The following is a 22,268-nucleotide window of genomic DNA, read 5'->3' as shown; positions in this document are numbered from 1 at the left end:
CCTAGAGGAAGCCATAGGTGTCTTAGTCCCAATAAGGACAACTCAGCTGCTGTAAGATGCACCTACTCGCCGCTCTTTTTATTTTGTTTATTTTGTGTATTTTATAAAGCGCACAGCTACCCCAACGGGTGTCCCGGCGCTGAAGGATCAAAAACGGAGATTCCCAGACAGAAGTTTATAGGCAGAACAAGTGCGTTTTTAGCGATCTCCGGAATTCAAGTTCTGAGTTGCTCTTCCGAAGGTGCAGCGGGAGCTTGTTCCTGCGTTGGGTGGCCCATACCTCAAATGTTTTGCCACCCGATCGGGCTTTTTTAAATCTTGGGGTCGCGAGTAACAGTTTAGTGTTAGAACGGAGAACTCTCGAGTTGGTGTATGGACGGAGAGTAGATCTCAAGTAGGCTCGTCCTTTGCCTTTTGTTGACCGATAGGTCAGAGTCATGGCTTTAAAGTCTATACGCTTGGGGACCGGGAGCCAGTGCAATTTCCGCAGGTAAGAGGAGATATGTTGCCTACAGGGATACCACCAATCAGACGAGCAGCTGCATTTTGCACTGTCTGCAATCTGTGATACAGACCTGCTGTCAAACCTAGGTAGAGACCATTAGCATAGTCCAAATGCGATATTATAAGTGTATGGACTATGGTTTTCCGATTGGAGCTGGGTAGATAGTTAATAGGTTTTTTTATGATTTTAATTTTAGAAAAGCATGCTCCTGATACTGTTTGGACCTGGTTCCCAAAGGATAAGTAGTGGTCCCATCGGACCCCTAGGTTTCTAACAGAATCCTTCGGGGTGGGAGCCTCGCTCAGATCTTCCGGCCACCATATATTGGATTCTAATGGGGATGGTTGATTTAAAAAATAGAATCTCCGTTTGACCCGCGTTGAGTCTGAGGAAGTTCAGGTCCATCCATTTTGCGATGCTTCTAAGGCACTTCTTAGCGGGTCAAAAGTAGTTGAAGATGGCTCATCAAAAGTAAAAAGCAGCTGAATATCGTTGGCGTATGATGTTGTTTTAATGCCCGAGTGTGAAATCATTTCAGCTAAAGGGGTAAAGTAAACATTAAACAAAAGGGGACTTAACAAAGAGCCCTGTGGGACCCTCCATTTGAGTGGCCTAACTGAAGAGGTATAAGGAGGGGTATGTACCTGTTGTTTTCGATCCGCTAGGAAGGAGCCTATCCAATTAAGCACCGTTCCCCGGATTCCAATGGAGCGTAGCCTACTTAGCAGAATGGGGTGAGAGACGGTGTCAAATGCCGCCAATAAATCCAACAGCACTAACACCGCCCTCGAGCCCCGGTCAAGTGTCCGCCATTTCGATCAGGGCTGACTCAGTACTGTAGCCTGAGCGGAAACCATGTTGGGCATCATGAAGAAGGCCCTGATTATCTATAAAGCTGGCGATTTGCTGATGAGCTAATTTCTCCAATATCTTGGCTAGGGCAGGGAGGAGAGAAATAGGCCTATAATTAGCTGAAATCTCTGGATCAGCATTTGCTTTTTTTAGGATAGGAACTAAAAAGGCGTGTTTCCATGCTTCAGGATAAATACCAGAGCTAAAAGAGGCATTCCATATCTGGTTAAGATGGGGATTAAGTAAAGCTGCTAAGGCTTTGAATTGTTTCGCTGGCCAGGAACGCTGTGCGATCCAGATTTGCATTTAAGCAGTTCCTGGATGGGCGTTTCCATAGATATTTCTGAAAATTCAGTAAGAACTGGTATTGAAGATTTGAGGTCCATTGGTGTCTCCTTGGTATCAGGGCTATCATTGGTCGCAAATGAAGCATAGGTAAGAGCAATTTTCTCCTCAAAGAACTCAGATAATCGGGTACAGAGAGATTGAGACACTGGCTGGTGTCGATTCAAGGCTTGAGGGTCAGTGAAGTATCTGACAATCGAAAAAATCTCTCTGGGGGCATTACTAGCCTTATCAATTGTATCCGCTAAAAAGCTTCTTTTTTGAAGTATAATCAATTTACAATATTCTTTAAGAGCCGTACAGTACTCATGTTTACTTTCTATTGAGTACCCCTGTCTCCAACGCCGTTCAAGTGCTTTACAAGAGGACTTTTTCTGTCTCAGTTCATTTGAGTACCAAAGGGCTGCTGGTGAGGACCTAAAGGTTTTAATTGGTCTAAAAGGGGCCAGTGACTCAATAGCCTCACTCACCCAGTTATTAAGATTAGAGATGCGCAAATCCAAATCAGAAGCAGGAGGCGGACTGGAGTCTTTTAAGTACTCTAGAAGAGAGGTCTGAGAAATTTTACTCCAGTTCCTCCCGAATTCCTTGGGGGCCTGAAAAGGTCTGTCAGGGTTGGTCATTTGGATAGAAAAAGGGATAAGATAGTGATCAGACCATATGACTGGTAAAGGATCTTGGATTGAAATATCGGGAAGGTTAGAGCATATTAAGTCTAGTGTGTGGCCAGCTTTATGAGTAGGGAGAGAGACTAATTGAACCAAGTCACAGGCCGCCAAGGTGGAAATAAAGTTAGAACTAATAGTACAGGATGGGTCATCGGTGTGAAGATTAAAATCACCAAGAACTGTGAAATTAGCATATTGAGTGCATGTTTGGGTAATGTAGTCCATTAGAGCTGGTAGGTGGCTAGGACTGGAATTACGGGGGCGATACTTCAAAAGGCCGGCACATGAGATGGAAGCCGACAATTTGAAGCAGAATGGAAGACCTTCAATGCAATCAATTTGATCATAGTGAGGTGAGGAAACTGTCCATAAGGTTTTATAAATTATTGCTACTCCCCCTCCCTGTTTGCCATTCTGCCGATTAGCACAAATAATACCATAACCATCGGGGATGGCAAGCATGAGGGCAGGATTGGTCTCCTCATTTAACCAAGTCTCTGTCAAGAAAAGGAGGTCCCAATTATTGTCCTTGAAGGACTGTAGAATATCCAAGGAATGCTTGACCAATGATCTTCAGTTTATTAGTGCTGATTTAAGAGGTATCACTGTTTTTGTTTCCCGGAAAGGGGTTGGGGTAGGCAGGGGAGGTTGATTGTCAAACATGATATATTTATGTGAGGAGAAACCACACCATTTACATGAGAGGTTCAGCCTCCCTAAATCTGATGGGAAAGCCAGAGGGTGGACGCAGTCTAGGGGTCTGAGTGCAAGTAATTCCCTCTGACTATATGTGATCCAACGATCAGTAGTGTTTCGGGCATAATGTCTTTGGACTCAAACAGTCTCTGGCTGGCATCGCTGGTGTCATGAGGCAAAGGCATGATCAACTGTCCTGCCAAAGTGGTACCAGCAATGTTTCCAACCAGCTGGGGGCCATCCGCAGCATTCTTGAGTCCATGGAGTAGAAGCAGGACTCATACATTGCTACAGCGGGTGCCTACCACTGCAGAATTACTGCTGTGCTAGCAAACCAGCAGGCACTTCTCAGTACATTGCTGCCTCACTTGTTGGCACAGATAAATGATGCTGCAGACAAGGGCTCCATATCTTCAGCCCCTGATGTGGGTGTGCCTCTTTTGCCACCGGCACCTACAACACCCCCCTCACGAGAAGCACCACACTCATCAGAGGAGGAAGATACGGACTTCAGCTCTTTCCAATGTATATCTACCTGGTAGCATTTCTCTGACAAATTGCTAGTTTCTCCTTTGCCTACTGCTGATGACCATGACCCCATGGACGTTGTCTGGACATCCTGTGGCTCAAACAAAGTTGCACTGGCACAGCACAGTTGAGTATTTTGCATTTATATGTGTGATGTGAGATGTTAAAATGGATTTAATATCTGCCTGCAGACATTGATGTAGCATATGTACACTGTAGGGTATGGACTGTGTTCAGACATTGATGTAGCATATGTACACTGTAGAGGTTAGACTGTGTTCCCATGCACATACTATGTACCTCAGTTGACAGTCCTCATACTAAGAGTTAACTCCTCTATACTTCACAAGTATGAGGCTATACACATGGCTAGCTGTGCAAGATATGAACACAGTCAATGGCGACTATTTACTGTGTCACACCATTTTGACAGTGATTGGATGTCTGATGATTATTACACAGCAACAGAACACATTCTCATAACCTGTCCAATATGTGATAAACTGCACTCTATGTTTGGTGTCTGTCTACCCAATGGACTTGCATTTGGTGCAGGATGTTGGCATCCACACATTTTTTAATTTACAAGATGTTGTCCAGCACTGTTTGTTACCCATTGCTACATATCTTTGTTGTGTACCAATTACTAGCATGTGTGATGTTAGTGTTTTTGTCATTTAATTTGACCTTTTTCATGTAGTCCATATATTTGTGATCCCCTAATGTAGCTTATGCCTCAGCAACATAATTCTGCACAATGTGGTATGTCCACTGTGTCCCAACAAGTAAAAGTTAATGTTGCTCTTGGCACTCATGTTCCTCATCATCATCATCTGGGCCTTCATGGTTCTCATGTCCCTTGCCCCATGGGACATTGTTCCGCACACATATGTTGTACAAAATGCAGTACACTAGTGTGATTTTACATACCCTAGGGTGAGAGTACAATAATCTCCACCCCGGACATGTCGAGACAGTGAAAGCGTGACTTAAGGACTCCGAAAGTCCAATTCAGTGTGTACCAGGTAATGCTAAGTGCCTTGTTGTACCTCCTTTGGGCATCTATCTGGGAATGTACATGTGGGGTCATGACCCATGGATGCAGACCATATCCTTGATCAGCTGAAAAGACAGGAAGGGAGCAATCAATCAATGGTCATGATGGTTGATATGCTCTCATTCATGTACATAACATTTTGCAAACAGTATGGCAAGTGCCCTGGCATTGTGTGGCACTTTCATTTTAGGGATGGCTGACACTGTACTACTCATATAAGTATACTGCCAAGTGTGATACCCTTACCATATCTAATTCTTGGGCTTACCAATGTCATGAATGTGGCAAATCCTTCCTAGTTTGGAGAGTCAGTTAGCCATTGAGGAGACACTTCTCTCACACTCCTCTATTATGTGAAGCAATACATGTCAGATCTTACCAAATGTAGGCATGTCAGATTAGGTTGTCTCATTCATTCACACATATTTAGATGTAACAGTAGTAGTCACTGTTGTTTATTGACTACTTCCATGGAGAGATTGAGTGCATTTCATTGTGGGACATGATATATATTTTACACATGGAAGCGCACTGTGTCGACAGTACACTAGGGAAGATATATGTAGGACCCTTGTGCTGTATAGTTCAACTGGTAAACTCTCAGAAATGCACTGCTTCACTGATTGAGGATAGTGTAAGACATGTTTTTCAACATGATGCAGTGTCTTGGGTTTGCAGCCTGCACTGGCAGACAATGTGCAGCATTGCATCAAGGCAAACACATTAAATATATGGTGGATGTGTGGCTGCATGTACTGTGAGCTGTACTTTGTCCATGGGAGTCTACCTTGCTGCACAGTCAGTCACCCTGTATGGCAGGTGTGTATATGGGATGACTATTGTAATTTTCCATGGTACCCATGACCTAGGGAGGGCAAATGTTTGAAAGATTTTTCTTTTTCTAAGGTACTGGATACATGGCATGCCTCATGACCATGGGAGTTACCTGTGGACACACAGACAACAGAAATGGAGGCCTTTCCTTCAAAATGGTATTGTGACACTGTATTTTATTTTACATAGTGTTGCAGTGCTCAGGATCTTTCCACCATTTAGAAAAACACAGAGGGTCACAGTTACAACTGTTTCCTCAGGCTAGCACAAGGAGTCACTTGATTATGCGGCCCTCTCTCAAAAGAACAGAGCAGGAATATGCCCTATTAGTGACATACAGCTCTTTGGTGTTCCTTCTGCATGCTCAAGATCGAAGATTGGTGAGTAGTGTTGACAAATGCACCCTTGCGCCATGATGCAGGTGTGTCTGCTTTGTGGACTCAATTGTTTGTATGCAGTAAGGGACACCTCTCCGCACAAAAATAAACAATGGAACCTTCTTCTCTCTTTGTATGTGTGCTGCAGAATACAGCACACATTGGAGTAAATAACTAGGATAAATAAAGTTATTTCTCCTTGTTACACATCCCCTGGGTATGCATACATTTGTGACACATTTCCAGTTTCCCAGGTCCTTGTAATTCTGGTAATGTGTCAAAACACATTGGCACTGCATGGAGAAACCCACCATAAGACCCATGGAACACATACTTGACACAGAGTAAGACAACGCAGTACTGTGCACTGACTTGCCTTAGTCCATATCTAGGAGACCATGCAATGACACATAGAGTGACTATGCATTGCCTCATAGATATGATTGAGAGAACTGCTCAACTAGAGCATCATGTACATTTACGTTCCAGTGGCACAGGCCTCTTGTACATGAGGTCCACCTTGGCTTAACAGTTCTTAACATGTGCAACTTGGAAGGTTGTATTGCACATGTGCACGTAGTATGGAGCAAGTATGAGGTCCACACCTGCTACGTATGCCCTGACTTATTCACCCAACACAAATGTGGCTATGTTATCCAACATAATTTGCTGTCATGAGGTCAATCATGTGCTTGAGATGTACTTACCAACTAGTTGGCCATTTCCAAATGTCCCATTCTAGAAGCATTCATTTGAAATGCAAAGTCTGAAGATGTATGCATCATTAGCACTTGTAGGGTACTTTGCCAGCACATGGATGAACATTCCCAGATAGTCCACTATTCACTGCATGTTGATGGAATATGTGTGCTTTCCACTGTGATACAGGTTGGATGTAGCCGCCGGAGGCACAATTTGCACATGTGCACAGTCCATTGCCCCCAACACTTGTGGGAATCCAGCAATGGCATTGGAGCCTTACTTGTTTTCCAGTTGTTTCTGCTGTGTATTGAAGAACATGAGGTACTGGGGTGTGAAACTTATGATGGCATCCAGGGCAGAGGGTAGGAATGCCAAAAAGTACAGCTGGGATATTACAGCCACTCTGTCTGTGATGGGTTTGAACGATCCAGATGCCAGCATGTGTAGTACTACCATCAGCGTGGCCTGCAGAGGGACCTTGCTGTAACTCTGGGATGTTGTATGCAGATTTGGTGCAATCTGGTGCAGGAGCAGGACAAGGGACTCACTCTGGAATATCCTGTTTTTAGTCATATACTTCACTGTGCAGGATTCTGTCAGGAATTACAGGCAGTTAATGTGTAGTCCCAATTCATGATCTGACCACCTTCCTTGTGTAGTATGATTGACTCCCATCTGACTCCATTGCTCGGTCTGGAGAGTTCACAAAGATGGTTCTGCAAACACAGGCATCTGTTTTGCAGCCACCACTGAATTTCCATCCTGGTTTTCTGCATGAGAACAATCCCTTCTGCATACACAAATATAGCATGACAGGTGACGTGGCCAGAGATGACAAGTCTTCAGTCTTTTAAGTGCTTGACAATGGAATATCACCTGAAATAACAATGATAGGAGTCCTACCAATCAGCATGATGGATGCACCAAAATAATCTCTTTTGCCTGAGTCACTTAGTTCTCATTGGATGGTCTTCATCTTGTTTTGGTGGACCTCCAGCATTTGGCATCCTGAGTCTTTCATGAACCTTAGGAATGTTCTCTTCTGTGTCAGGATGATCGCAGGTTTTTCTGCAGTGATGACAAATCCCAAGCCTTCCAAGACAGACATTGCCATCTTCAGGTCGTGCCTTAGCCACAAGGGATTCTGGTTCATGAGCAAAATACCAAGTGATTGCCCATGAACCTTCATAGTTTCATTGTTATGTTCCATATAGGCACCCCAATATAGGCTCAGATAGTCCCCTTGCCTTTCACCTATATTCTCCCCTTAAATTACATTACATACCGGTTCTTAGTACTGACCTTTTACCTAGTTATAGTAATGTCCAAAGATGACATGAGGTTTTCTCTGAAAAGCTTAAGTCTCATTCATTATGCATGAGGATTCTTGGAATCACAGCAGGACAGCAGGCCTGCCATCTCCTGCATAATAACTATGTATAAGGGTCATTCCTTCTATCATCCTAGTCCGACATGACACAGCAAGGTATATCCAAATGGGATACCACTTTGTTTATATATATACCATATCTGGCTGAAATTGTCAGAGGAGAAAAGGACTTCCATGCCGGCATTACTAACGCGAGATGCTGAGGCTCCTGCACGCAGACACTCCAGCTCGCAGTGGCCTGACATCCCTTGCGAGGTGTCCATCTCGAGACCAGGACAAGGTCCCAAAGTCTCTCACTTCAGGTAATGGGGTTGACTTTATCCTAGAGAGATTCTTGGATTATACACTCATATACATGCTAGATACACTTAGGCACATCTAGTTAGGATTGCAGCGTAGGACTACGCACTTTACTGACATGTCTTTTTCATATACTTGCCTGTATTCATTGTTTTAACACAATGGTAGAGATATACCATCCTTTTACTCTGTTAGTACTTATGATCATTTATATTTGTTACTGTCTAGTGGTTATTTACACTAGAATCACGCTGGCTCAATAAATGCTTATTGAAAAACATCCCCTCAGTTTATTCTGTGTATTTCTCTGAGACGAAGTGAGCACGAGTGACTAAGCGAAAAGTAGTGCACTGTTTCCACTATTTCTGATGGGACAGGGTTGTCATGTTTGATAGTTGCCAAGAGCTATTCTCTCCTTGGAAAGAGGATTTTCTAGTGGCATTGTGAGCTAGCTGGTATACAGCCTAACATACCCGGTAGGGGTGTCTAGAATCAGTCTAACACCAATCCGATCGTGTATGTTGCCTAAACACGCAAATTCTATAAAGGGTTATACGAACTTCATGGCACCATGGCCGGCGTCAGTGCTTAGGTGAAATACCATGGTGCAGACCATAAACTGAATGGTGGAGCTTACAACTCATGAATCTGTTGCTCCATCTGAACTGGAGGAATGTTTGATGAGACACATGACCAGAATTGTGAGGTAGACATCCTTCGGAATTAATCTGGCTAACAAGTTGCTTAGTAGAAGAATGTATCAGAGAAGATGAATTCCCTCTCTCTTGAAATGTTTGTATTCTATCCATTCATTGAGCTATTACTGGATGATGGAATGTTACTTTTTCTCTATTTTGAAAGAAAACTTGCTCAGAAAACCCCTTGGGTGTAAAGAAGTGGGAACCACTGTTCCTTTGAGCTGTAATGATTCCACTATTTGGTTCATAAGGGATGCCTCTATGTCTGAAAAGAATAGTGATTTGGGTTTTCTCACCTGAAGCAGAGTTCTGTAGAATTCTGTTTGTAACCCTTTCCTTATTTCAAAGACCCAGGCATCCTACAAAGTCTCTCTCCAACTGTGATAAAAAACAACTTGAGCCTCGCTCTGACTCTTGGATGGGAAAATGGGTATGCCTTACCTTAGGTTTCTCAGGAGCATTTGCGGCATCCGTGTATGTGCTACTCATGCTACAACCTCTGCCATTACCCATTGTGGGGAATAATCTTCCAGATCTGTTTATTCATGTGACTGGATTGAATTTTTAGGCCCCTATGTTCTTTGGGGGGGCTAGCTAATGTAGATGGCTGGTCTAGTGCCCTATATCTCTTAACACCCTGGGAAAAACCTTCTGGCGAGAAACTCTCTTCAAGGACTATTGGTCCCACAATAAAAGAGACAAGCCTTGATCATATCCCTTCTTAAGCCTGGAAAGGATGCCACAAAATGCGAGTCTTACAAACCTCTGTCTTTACTAAACTGTGACTCCAAGATATTAGCCAAAATCCTAGCTAACAGGCTGAGTTTGCTCAGGGAGGGACTGGTGCTGCCCGATCAGGCGGAGGTTACACCCGGAAGAGCAACTTTTCACAATCTGTGCACCATCTTTGCATTATTGCAGGATATAGACGCAGAGTCCAATGCTGCAGCAATTTGCATGCCGCTAAGGCATTTGACTTGCTGGAATGAGACTACTTCATCGCAATTTTGACAAATGGGTTTGCCGGAGTCATACCTGGCCTGGATAGTGCTGTTATATAATCAACCTATGGCTGTTGAACAAATAAATGGCCTGTGCTCTGACCCCTTCCTGATTTTCAGAGGAACCCAGCAGGGGTGTCCCCTATCACCCCTGCTATTCTCCCTGGCTATTGAGCCACTGGCGGCCAAACTCTGACAGCACCCCAGAGAGTATGCCATTCCATATCCTTCCCGGCAGATAATAGTTTCACTCTATGCTAAAGACATTACACTCTACTTTCGGGAGCCGGCCATCAGTCTGAATCCAGTGCTGCGTGAGTTCATCACGTTTGGGATTCTCTATGGCAGTGGTTCCCAAACTTTTGACTCCTGAGGACCCCCATTGAGTCACCACTGGAAGTTAAATTTCAAAACATTAAAACAGTAATTCGAAAAAAATACACATGTGTGCACACAAAACAAATACTCAAAATACTAAGGATTTTGGGGCCAGATGTACGACCATTTCATTTAGCGCCTCGCAATTGACGACACATTGCGAGTGGCAAATTGCGAGTTGCTAAATGAATTGTACAACAGTGTGTTTAACACTGTTTGGGGTTCCCAATGGGGTTGCAAATTGCGAGGTTCATTAATATTAATGAGCCTCTCGCAATTTGCGAGCCCATTGGGAATGCCAGCCCTCCCAGCGATGGTGGCCTGCTGGGCTCTGCAGGCCACCATGTCCCTGCGACCACTGCCTGCCCTTAAAAAATAATTTTGCATGCATTTGCGAATGCATTACCATCTACTTGAAGTAGGTGGTAATTGTGACTGTTTTGCGACCGCAAAACATTTGAACATGATTTTGAGACTCGCTATTTGGAAGGGATTGCCCCTTCCAAATAGCAAGTTGCAAAACCTATTTAGGCTATGTACATGGCCCAATAGGTTTTTGCATGCGCAAACGGGTTTGCATATAAAAACACATCATACATCTGCCCATTAGTATTTTATATTGAAGTAATAGCCCCTCTGTTACATGTATTTCATTTGTTTTATAGCATCTCTCATACCATTGAAGGATGTCAGAGCACTTTACATCACACACATATAGAGACATTGAATCATACATGTAAATCAGTGTGTATATAAAATGTTTAAAGAGTGCTTGGTCTGGAAAAGCACAAACTCAGGATTCAGAACATAACACAGTGGCTAGCATTGACTTTAACATTAAAAATGTATTTCCACCCAAATATATCTTTTTAGCAGCATCAGGATAATGAATAACTGGGACAAAATATAATTTACTAACTGGTACCATGCAGTTTGCAAGCAGCTCTTTGATGACAGTTTATAGCTCCCTCTGCTAGATTACGATTGTCACTTATAAAGTGCACAGTAACAAAAGAATCTCTGTGACAAAAGCAGTAACCATGAACCTAGGCACATAAAATACTGCTTTTTAAGATGCATGTTACATGTTCTTTGCAGTAGGCACATTAACCCTCTGCGCTACATTAGTTAAATCAAAGCTGCCACTGAACAAAACTGTCCTGGCTCTCCAGCAGGTACATTAATCACTGGCATTCTCTTGACACATTTATTGTTGCTGGAAAGCTGCTAATTATACAAGAAACGTTTCTGTGCTTTTAAAACTGTTGCCTACGGACCCCCTGGGAATGTGTCACGGACCCCTGTGGGTCCGCGGACCACAGTTTGGGAAACACTGCGTCTATGGGATACAGATCAACTGGAGCAAATCTCAGCTCTTCCCCTTAACCTCATCCATTCCAGAGTTCCCCCCAGACTTCCCATTAGCATGGTGCGCATCAGAAATAAAAATACCTGGGCATGAAGATAACCCGGGATAGGGAGGAAACACTGCAGGCAAACTATGGTGTCGCCTTGGAATCTATCCAAATACCATAACTCGCTGGATATCAATGCCATTATCATTAGTAGGAAGATTCTCACAGATGAAACTGGTCATATTGCCAAAATTACTTTATTTTTCATTACCATACCATATCATGCAGGCCTCCCTTTCTTTAGTGCAATTAAATTACAACTCATTAGTTTGGCTTGAGGGGGAAACAAACCTGTATAAGCTGGCAGACACTGACACTTCCATTCTCACAGGGTGGGTTTGAAGCTCCGGATATTGAGTTCTATTTTCTATGCACCCAAGGTTATCATGCAATACACTGGCTTCATCCGCTGCCATTTATGCCCCATCCAGCTATTGAGCAGGGATATATGATGCCATTGCATCAGCAGCCTATTTAGGTGCAGGTTCCCCAGAAGGGAGTGACATCTACTCAACAGTTGCATGCACGAATCTCGTGTGAAAGCGGTTGCGCAAAAGGGTGGGCTGTATCTTCCCATATTCTCCATTTATCCCACTCCCATACCTGCGCTGGGCTCCAGTTACTCATGAAACCTCTTGCAGAAACATGCTCAAAGTGCGAAACTTACATTCAATGGGGGACATATACCTGGAGGGCACATTTAAGGACAGACAAACTATGCTCGTTGAGGAAGGCACCACTCCGTTGGGAAATCTTTCTCTACATCAGGCTTAGACATGAGATAAAAGCAAACACTCCTGCATTCCCGCAGGAGCCGGGAAGTAGCGCAACATTACATACGATTTACCAGGTGACCGGGGTGACGCACATGGTGTCCAAACTGTACAGCGCAGCTTCCCTGGAGCTTCCAGCCACATAGCTGGAGGCGAGGAGGGGATGGGAAGCTGCAAACAAGCAGGGGCCATCACGACAAGCAGTCATCTACGAATCATCGGGCTTACTATACCCCAGATCGCCTGCACTGCTATAAACTGAGGGAGGATAGCCGCTGCAATAGATGCTGGCACAACGACGCAAGCTTCTTACACCTGGCATGGCAGTGTGAAGCAATTCATAAATACTGGAGTGAGGTACTGGAGGCTGTCTCTGAAATGGTAGGCGCTCGAGTCCCAACATTGCTGATTATCACGTTACTAGGATACACAGAAGAGCTATCACCACTGCACAAGAAATTTACAGTGCTAAGTTTACTATTAGCAAAAAGGTGGGTGGCATATAGATTGGGTCCAGGCGTGCCCCCAAATTCAAGGAGTGGCCGCACTGACCTGATATTCTGCAAAGATCAGCTCACAACATACGCTGAGCTATTGCCACCCTCGTCACGACTTAGAGATGTTTGGGATCCATTATTGGACTACCTGCACGCGTACTGACTGAATGAGCACGAGTTCCTTACTGCCCACTTTCCTTTTGCCCCCCCGCCTTCTAGGGAACCAATTGCTGACTCTGTCTTTGAGAAATAGAATAGGCCCACACAGTTTGTAGAATGGTGACTTCAAGACGAGTAGGGGCGCCGGTGATGCTTGCGCGGGTGCAGAGCACGGCACGGCAATTACAGACACTAACACACCGCTGTGGGCCGGAAGTGACGACCCTGAGCGGTCGTCTTCCTTTTATTGCTTCCCGCAGGCTACGCCTGGCCTGTGGATGTGGTGGGCAAACGAACAAGCGGCTACTAGACCGCTAACTATTACATCTCTATCCAACTCAGTCCTTGAAAACAAAAGTGTTCAAAACATTTCAATCAAATAACATGCTCAGTCTCTGTACTTTTGTGGACTGCAAACTGCGACGGCCAGCCATCCTCAGCAAACGGATTCCCTCAGTCGCAGGCTCGGGCGGGGGTTCGGCCTCAGGCTGTATCTTTGGGGTCGTTCCCGCGGTTTTGTGTCCTCCGAGCCTTATTTCTCGGGTTGAGAGCTAGACTGATGGGCGGAGGTCGTCTCCACGGCTGCCCCTCCACCACTGCTTCCTTGCCTTGGTTCGCTGCTCTCCAACACGGGGCCGGTGGTTGGCCTTGGCTGATCCTCGGAGGCCCTCTCGGAGTGTTATGCTGTGACTTCCTTGAACCACGTGATGTTTCGGGACACTTCTTCTCCTCTCCTCTGTGCGGTTATCATGATTCCCCGGCTTGAGGCGACAGTCCAGGTACCTGGCTCATAATTTGTTCGGAACTTTCCTCCCGGACGGTTGAGTACATGGACGAATAGCACATATGACAACACGTGTGTCACTGCACCTTTATGTAACCGCGCCATAGTCAACTAACCAGAGGGCGTAATCAGCATGATATGTGCTTTCTCTTTCAGATTTATTTTTCCTTCAAACAACACTGAAGATCCAAAACCGTAAGTCTAATGGTAAACTCTGCCACAGGTAAGGGTGCACCTTATTGTTTGCATACCCCGTGGCATACCTAGTCCTGACGAAAGCCTCGCTAATTGCGTATGGAGGCTGAAACATGTAGACCGGCCATGACCTACTCACCCAGGATGTCATTGGTCAATTAAACCAACTAAACATCCGCTCTTACCACCGTTTAATCTTATCTTACTTCTCCACTATTAAATTAATTTAGGACAAGTTAAGGTAGTTTTAACTTTCACTGTGTTATTTTTCACTCCTTGCACAGTCCAAAAAACCTGCTCCACTGTAATCAGGCATCGTAGCACACCCAAGAGACACTCGGCCCCTCGGGTGGGAACACTATGATGGAGCATGTCACCAACTGGGTTGGTAAGTGATGGTTCTTTTAAAAACATTTTGTGACTCCTCGGGTAATGCTTATAGTTTGGAAGCACTCTTTTTTTGATTATTGATCTATTAAAGTTATAAACAAGCATAGGAAATTCAATTGGTCTTACATTGTTTGAGTTAGAGGTATTGGCATTGTGAATGGCAATGGTTGTACCTATGTATTTTGGAGTATTTGCATGTGGTGTGTAGTGGAATTATGTGGTTTGGATTTGATTAGTTGCTTGTGTAACCACGTGGAATGGATCTGTGTAGTCTAATTATGTAGCATGGTGTGCTGTGGTATTTTGTAGATAGCAATTATGTGGTTTTGAGTGTACTGGAATTATGTACTGTGGGATTTGAGGTTATGTAGTATTATTATGTGGAATGGTATTTTATGCTGTGGAGTGTTATGAAGTGGAGTTTGATTATGTTTTGTTCAGTTGATTTTTGTGGCACAATGTGGAATTGTGTGATGTGTATTGGATGTATGTGGTGTGTTGTAGAATTGCGTTGTTGAGTTGTATTATGTGGTTTGATGTTGAATTATGTGGTGTTGGTTGGAAATATGTGAATTTGAATTTTGTGGCATGGAAGTGCATGGATAGCCTTGCCTTTTGGGTGACGAAAAAAACAAATAGGTAGGAGCTAAGCTCTATATGTGTATGTTTGGGTGTTAAAAAAAGAAAAGTTAGAGATATTGGCGGTGTAAATGTAAATATCTCCTACCTATCTGTTATGGATTGGAGTAGATGTATGTGGTGTGGAGTGGATTTATGTGGGTTGGATTGGAATTGCTAGTTGTGGAACTGTGTGGTGTGGAGTGGATTTGTGTAGTGGAATTATATGGCATGGTGTGCAGTTGTATCTTGTGGATAGTAATAATGTGTTTCTAAGTGTATTGGAATTATGTGTGTAATAGAGTGCAATTATGTAGAATGGTTTTTTGTGTTGTGACTATTATGTATGTAGTAGAGTTTAATTATGTGGTGTGCTGCTGAATTTTGTGGTATGATGTTGAATATGTGGCATGAAGTAGAGTGTATGTAAGTTGCTTGTTGTTATGTGTCAGAGAGATAATTTATGTGGGGTTAATGTATATGGTATTGGTTAGCATATTTTCACAGAGAAATGCTGCCACATGATATCCATATGCAGTTGCAATGTCAATACTAGATTAGTGGGGGGTGGTCATCAACCCCACAGGCAGACGGATATTCAGCAAGTAAGCTCTAAATGAGATTTTGCATCCATTATAAAAGGTATGGCTATTGTGCCCCAGTACATTCCCTGAGCTGCCATCCCTGAATAGTTCAACGAGTCACCAGGAAATATGTTCTGCTCCCATCATGCAAGAATACATTGCCAAGTTCTGTGGAGATACAGGATTTTAATTTATTGCCAAAATCATGTGACTCTGTGTATAGTATCAAGCCCCACACATTTTAAAGCTGATTTCATACTTTTGTAAAACGTCGTCCAGGTGAGTCCTGTACCCAGGAACAGACTACATGTTTTGTTACCAATAGGTATGGCTTTCATCTGGCAACATACACAGATATCAGTTACGCATGCTGTGTGCACGAATTAGCAATAGGCCTGGGCTTAAACCTCCGCTCCGCTCGCAGAGTTTGGAGGCTTGGCAACTCCGCTTTCCGCATAGAAGGCGGAGTTACCGATAAACTCCACAACAGGGCGGAGTTCTTTTTTTGTTAGCATGCTTGAAATGTCCTTTTGCGTATGTCGGTTAGGCTTGCCGGGTGCTCACAATCACCCACACGATTTCAGAGCCGTTCGAGAGCACCATGAGATTTGCTAGCTGGCTGCATGCTCCCGCAATACTTTGCAGTTGCCAGCATGTCATTCGGGCACACCAAGGAGATTTATTGTGGCGTACGTGATCCCAAACATGCAAGATCTAAAGCAGTTGCAATCTGGGCAAGATTCTCTCCTCAAGAAGCATCAAAATCTTCCAGAAATTACAATTTGGAGTCAAAAACCTCAAATGGATGGTTGTGCGAAGAGTCCTTTTATTTTGTTTCTGTTTTTTCCAACAGGAAGGAAGTGCCCCAGCATCTTCAACTTCCTGTTCCTGTCCAGCAGGCTCCTCCGAGTGCTTTGTCCCTCTCCTGGTCACATTTCATTGGAATTTGGAGCTGGAAGGATCCCTCTCATTGTCTGCTGCATATACACCATTAGGTTTAAGGACTTTGTATTTGAGGTTTTACAAGGAAGTTGAAAAACTGTTGTGAAAGGGTGTTTTTTGTTTCATTGGTGGCATGCAGCCTGGATTTATTTGTACTTTTAATCAATTTTAAAAATCATCTGTGGTGGGTGTCCTGCAGTTTCACTAAGGGCCTAGTTTTTGTAATGTCATTTTTCTTCTTTTATAAAGGAAAAATGTTGCACAGTTCACTATATTTTCTTCATGTTTTTTAATATATTTCCAATATTGATTTAATTCACTATGTGGCCTAGTCTGACAATTTGGCCTTCCAGCCAGTAGGCCCAGTGCTAGTCATGGGTGCATGAAACAACTGTCTCTGTGGTGTCTGTTGGATTGGTTTTGCTTTGTTCGCCCTAAGTTGGCTGGGTATGCCCAGACGTGGGTCCCTTGCTCACTTTGCACTGGATTCAAGCTAGCCTGGCTGAAGATGGCTGATAAGCCAGAAACTGGTCCCATGATGCTTGTTTACGGTCCATGGAAGACATGGCTTGGCAGTTCAGGCTGGACTGTTTCCATGAGGCACAGGGTCAGACTGATTTGCATATGGCCATGTCTAAACTGGGGTGGCGGAGTGAGCTAAAGAATGATGATGGATTAAACCCAGATCAGTGGACGGGGGGTGAGTGCTTGTGTTTGCCATGGGCCACCATTTGCCATTGTTTTACCATGCCATGTGACCAGGGGCCATTTTGTATAGTCAGTGTCTATAGACCTACATGTGTTCTTTGTTTTCCATGCCTTCTGCTTCTTGTTTTGACCATGTGGCTGGTGGCCATTTTGTGTAGTCAGCCAGTGTGCTTTCCCCATAGGCCTGCATGTGTTCTTCTTAGTTTGTTCCCATGCCCTTCTTGCTTGCTGTTGTGACCTTGTGGCTGGTAGCTATTTTGTATAGCCAGCCAGTGTGTTTCCCCTATAGGTCTGCATGTTTTTCCTATTTTGTTCCCCATGCCTTCTTGCATGCTGTTGTGACCAGGTGGATGGCAGCTTTTTGTCTAGCCAGCCAGTCTGCTGCTTTCCCCATTGGCTTGCATGTGTCCTTCATTTCCCAGGCCTCCTGATTCTTGTTGTGATCGTGTGGCAGGTGGCTATTTTGCATAGGCGGCCAGTGTGCTTTTGCCATTGGCCTGAATGTCTTCTTTGTTGTGACCATGCCTTCTTGCTGGTTGTTATTGTGACCATGTGGCTGATGGCCATTATGTGTAGGCAGCCAGTGTTCTTGTTCCATAGGCCTGCATGTCTTCTCTTTGTTCTTGATCGGTGCTGTTGTTGTTGATGACCATATGGCACTGCAGCCATTGTGTGCATTCAGCCAGTGTGGCTCTTTGCCATAGGCTTGCATGAATGGTTGACCAATGGCCAGTGTGTTCTCCCCATAGGCCTGCATGTGTTCGTCTTAATTTGTTTCCCATGCCCTTCCAGGTAGCTATTGTGACCTCGTCGCTGGCCGACATATTGTGTAGCCAGCCAGTGTGCTTTCCCCAAAGGCCTGCAAGTGTTCTTTTTTGTTTGTTCCTCATGCCTTCATGCTTGCTTTTGTTTCCAGGTGGATGGCAGCAATTTTATGTAGCCAGCCAGTGTGCTGCTTTCCCCGTAGGCCTGCATGTGTTCTTCTTAGTTTGTTCCCCATGCCCTTCTAGGTTGCTATTGTGACCTGGTAGCTGGTGGCCATTTTGTGTTGCCAGCCAGTGTGCTTTCCCCATAGGCCTGCAAGTGTTCTTCTTACTTTGTTCCCCATTCCTTTATGCTTGCTTTTGTGACCAGGTGGATAGCAGCCATTTTATGTAGCCAGCCAGTGTGTTGCTTTCCCCAAGGGCCTGCATGTGTTCTTAGTTTTCCAGACCTCCTGCTTCGTGTTTTAACCATGATCCAGTGAAAGGCAGGGGATGAACACTTCACAGTCAAGAAAAAAATTCAATGGGGCCCATATACACATTCAAATTTCCTGGCTGTTTCGCTGGGGTCAAGTTTTGTAATTTCACATTGATCTTGATTAGTTAACTCAATGCAGACTCAAAATTATTTTTGAGAAATGTATTCAATGTCTAACTAATCTTCACAGATCAACACTCTTCCTTTGCTCAATGGACCATAAGTTGAGATGTTGATGGTGATATTAATAATTAACGAACTAACTTACAGATCTTAGTGAAATACCCACAGACTCTGGGTAAGATTCAATTAATTTTATCTAAATCTCATTCATAAATGAATGCTCATTGGTACAAATTCACATTGCAAACTCCATCAACTTTCAAGGGAGATAAAATTCATTTAGAAAATACATTCAAAATCACAGACTCATTCATAAAATCAATGCATTAAGAGTGGATAGATCTAGAGACGAAAGGCATGATAAATCATAGATTTGCAAAAGGATATGCAAATTTGAGACAGAATAATAGTTACCCAATGGTGATAACGGGAAAACGAACCCACTGGCCAAAGGACTGGTGGAGGTCTCCCGATTAAGAATCAGGATACAAAGACTATAGGATAGGATCAGGACAGGGCAATACTTACTAGACTTCTCTATAAACCCGACGCACCGGGACGTATCACTCTGTCCCTCCTCGATATTCTTCCGAAATCTTCATTCTAATCAGGTTGCCATTCAGGTCTGAATCTTCCCAGTCTGTTCTCTCCTTTCCTCATCAGCAGCAGCTCTCCCCTCTCTATCTTTCTCTCTCTCAGCATCAATGTCATAACTTTCTTACTTAAGTCACTCTAGGTATACTCTTTATTTCTGCATGTCCCACCCTCAAAAGTTGCAAATATTGATGGAATATGGACTGTGATTGTACAGGGGCAGGGGAGTTGTCATCACCTCATGCTGACATATTCTTTTTAATAATCTTCTTTTGTTTTACAAACCGTTCCTCTTTAGCTCATTCATGACTTACGTCTACGTTATTCCCATATATCTAATGTTGCAGATTAAAAAACAATTTTTGTATGCAGTTCCAGTCGAGAATAATATTCACACGTCTCTTGTCCTTGAATCTTGGCAGCTGTTCAGCTACTTGGTCATGGGGTCAGATCATGACTTCACTGCACATGCGTAGCTTGCGTCTATCTTGCCGCCATCTTTCTTTCATTATGTGGTACTGTGGGCCCAAACGTACACTAATAATAAAGGAATCATAAACAAATGTTAATTTCTTGAGTACATGATTTTCACTGTTCACCACCCACTTCTACTCTATCACATGTTTCTATCTCTTTCTTTAAGCAAAAGCATTAACAGCAATAGCTCTCTTTGATTTTAGACAAGCATATGCGGGGCATGCGATGCTTCAAGATATCGTGTTAATAGTTCTTGCGTATGTATAATAGTTTTCCCTCTCAAAAATGGGTTAGTCACGTTACTATCTTCACACTCCTAGTTTGCACATCTGCAAAAGCGTTTTCCAATTTAAAACGGGTTTCAGTTGCGTTGCTTTTTATTCTTCATTACTTCAGCATGCATAAAGCTCTTTCCCATACGTAAATGTTGTGTCTGTATATTAATCTCATTTTCTTTACTATTTCTACCGATTAGTACTGTTAATGAGGGATTGCTCTGAGCAAGTTTCATTTTCTTGAATCCTTGCTCCATCAACCATGTGGCAGGCGGCTATTTCGTGTAGGCAGTCAGTGTGCTTTTGCCATAGGCCTGAATGACTTATTTGTTGTGGCCATGCTTTCTTGCTGGTTGTTATTGTGAACATGTGGTTGATGGCCATTTTGTGTAGGTAGCCAGTGTTCTTTTGCCATAGGCCTGCATGTCTTCTCTTTGTTCTTGATCAGTGCTGTTGTTATTGATGACCATGTGCCACTGCAGCCATTGTGTTAGCATTGAGATAACCGTTTAATAAATTCTTAAGAATAATTTCACTCCATATCGATATTTTTTTTATTGGAATTTGTTTATTTTTGTTTTTGTTATTTTTTATTTACATTTTTGTTTCATTTTTATGTATTTTCATGTTTTTATTGAATGTTTTAAATTTAATTTTTTTTAAATTTACTTTATTTAAAATGTTTTAAAAAATTGTAACTATTTTCATTACATGTGGCATCAATGAATCAACCTCTAGGCCCAAATCTGCTATAGGTGAACACTGCACAACAGCATTCATTGTCTAGGTATTATTCCGTTGTCACCATTTGTCAGCCGCACCTCCAAGAGTCCCACATCCCACTTGATGCACATAAAGCAAACAGTTACATCTGTATGCTGTTGTTGCTCTTTCTTATCCTTACTGAGTGTACACACCATAAAAGTTTATGTAGGTGTGATTTTACGAATGGATAGTGGATACACTGTATTGTTAATTGTTTATGATAACTTAAGTAAACAGTAATCACACAGAATGTTATTGTTTTTGTATTACTAATTAAACTGCAGCAATGCCACGTTTCACTGATGTCCTTCTTGCATGTTTGCTTTTAGGCGTACAAGAGACAACATCACCCACAGTACTAACAGAAAGAAGGCCTGTGCACAACATGATGCATAACCTCACATCCCGGACATCTCTTCGACTTGTGAAGCTAAGTGCCACTGCCAACTGGCAGGTTCAATATGGTCCCAAAAAAAGGTGCTACCAAGAAAGTGCCCAGTGATAAGAAGAAGGAGCTTACCACCACTGGTATGTCAACCCAGACCTTTTTTTCTGGAAAAAAACCTGTGCCTCTCGCACCAGCCTCTGAGGAGCAAGCTGGGTCAGCCCTCAGCATTAGTGGTCCCACCCCAACCAAGACCCAAGCCCATGTCTGTCACAGAGTCAGCCAGTAAAATCACAGAAACGCAGACGAACAGTGAGGTTCAGAATTGACTTATCTCTTTCACAAAGTAGTACCCAATTGTTGCAGGAAACTTAGATAAGTGGACAACAACAGCCGTAGGCAGCACTTATAGTTCCTCCTGAATTAGGAGCAGTTCAGGAGATTGAGATTCATGCTGAGGAAGTAGAGGAAGCTGCTCTTTCAGAGGATTCATAGTCTTTCAGATCTCCAGTAAGAAAAAAGAGTTACTCCACCATCTTCTTTTCTGAGCTCCCTTCTGATGATCTAGACACCCTTTGGATCCTGCTTCAGTCTAAGAGTGAAACAAAAATTAAACAAGAACAGTTGGTTCTTTTGGATGTAAGACAATTTCTTTGCTATATTGTGAATATAATTTTACTTTATGTAATTCACACAGTCAGCATTTATAGTATGATATGTAAGGACACACACACCAGTTCTCGATTTGAAATGTTTTTCCTAATATAGAAATCTTACATGTATCAATCAATTGTAAAAGTGGCTGTCAGGGACAGAGATGACATACAATAACATACAGGGTGAAATATTTAGTGACAAGTAGTGACAGGTGATGACCGTGCTATACACGAATAACTGAGGATGACATATTTACATATATAAAAAACAATGATTTTCATCAGTCCATTTTTTTTAAAAGATTGGTCACAACAATCACATTATTATCCTTTTTCTTGTGTTGTGATTTGTGAT

General features: G+C 43.2%; 1 protein-coding gene across 6 annotated transcripts in view; it reads left to right on the top strand.

The window, feature by feature from the left end:
- LOC144791764 (disintegrin and metalloproteinase domain-containing protein 28-like) overlaps positions 1-22,268 on the top strand; it is a 3,516,669-nt gene that overhangs the window by 3,394,173 nt on the left and 100,228 nt on the right. For 3 of the 6 annotated variants that reach the window (XM_078666531.1, XM_078666536.1, XM_078666535.1), the window contains one exon: positions 21,202-21,400. The exons of 2 other annotated variants lie outside the window; for them this stretch is intronic. In XM_078666531.1, the coding sequence (XP_078522657.1) occupies positions 21,202-21,374 (173 nt within the window). In that variant the 3' untranslated portion in view covers positions 21,375-21,400. Of the gene's footprint in view, positions 1-21,201; positions 21,401-22,268 lie in introns of those variants that run through there. One more of the 6 variants, XM_078666534.1, reaches the window with a different exon arrangement.

The sequence above is a fragment of the Lissotriton helveticus genome, chromosome 11, assembly GCF_964261635.1.
Source record: "Lissotriton helveticus chromosome 11, aLisHel1.1, whole genome shotgun sequence".
Taxonomy (NCBI): domain Eukaryota; kingdom Metazoa; phylum Chordata; class Amphibia; order Caudata; family Salamandridae; genus Lissotriton; species Lissotriton helveticus.
Note: the sequence above shows the minus strand (reverse complement) of the source record. Positions and strands in the feature narration are given on the sequence as shown.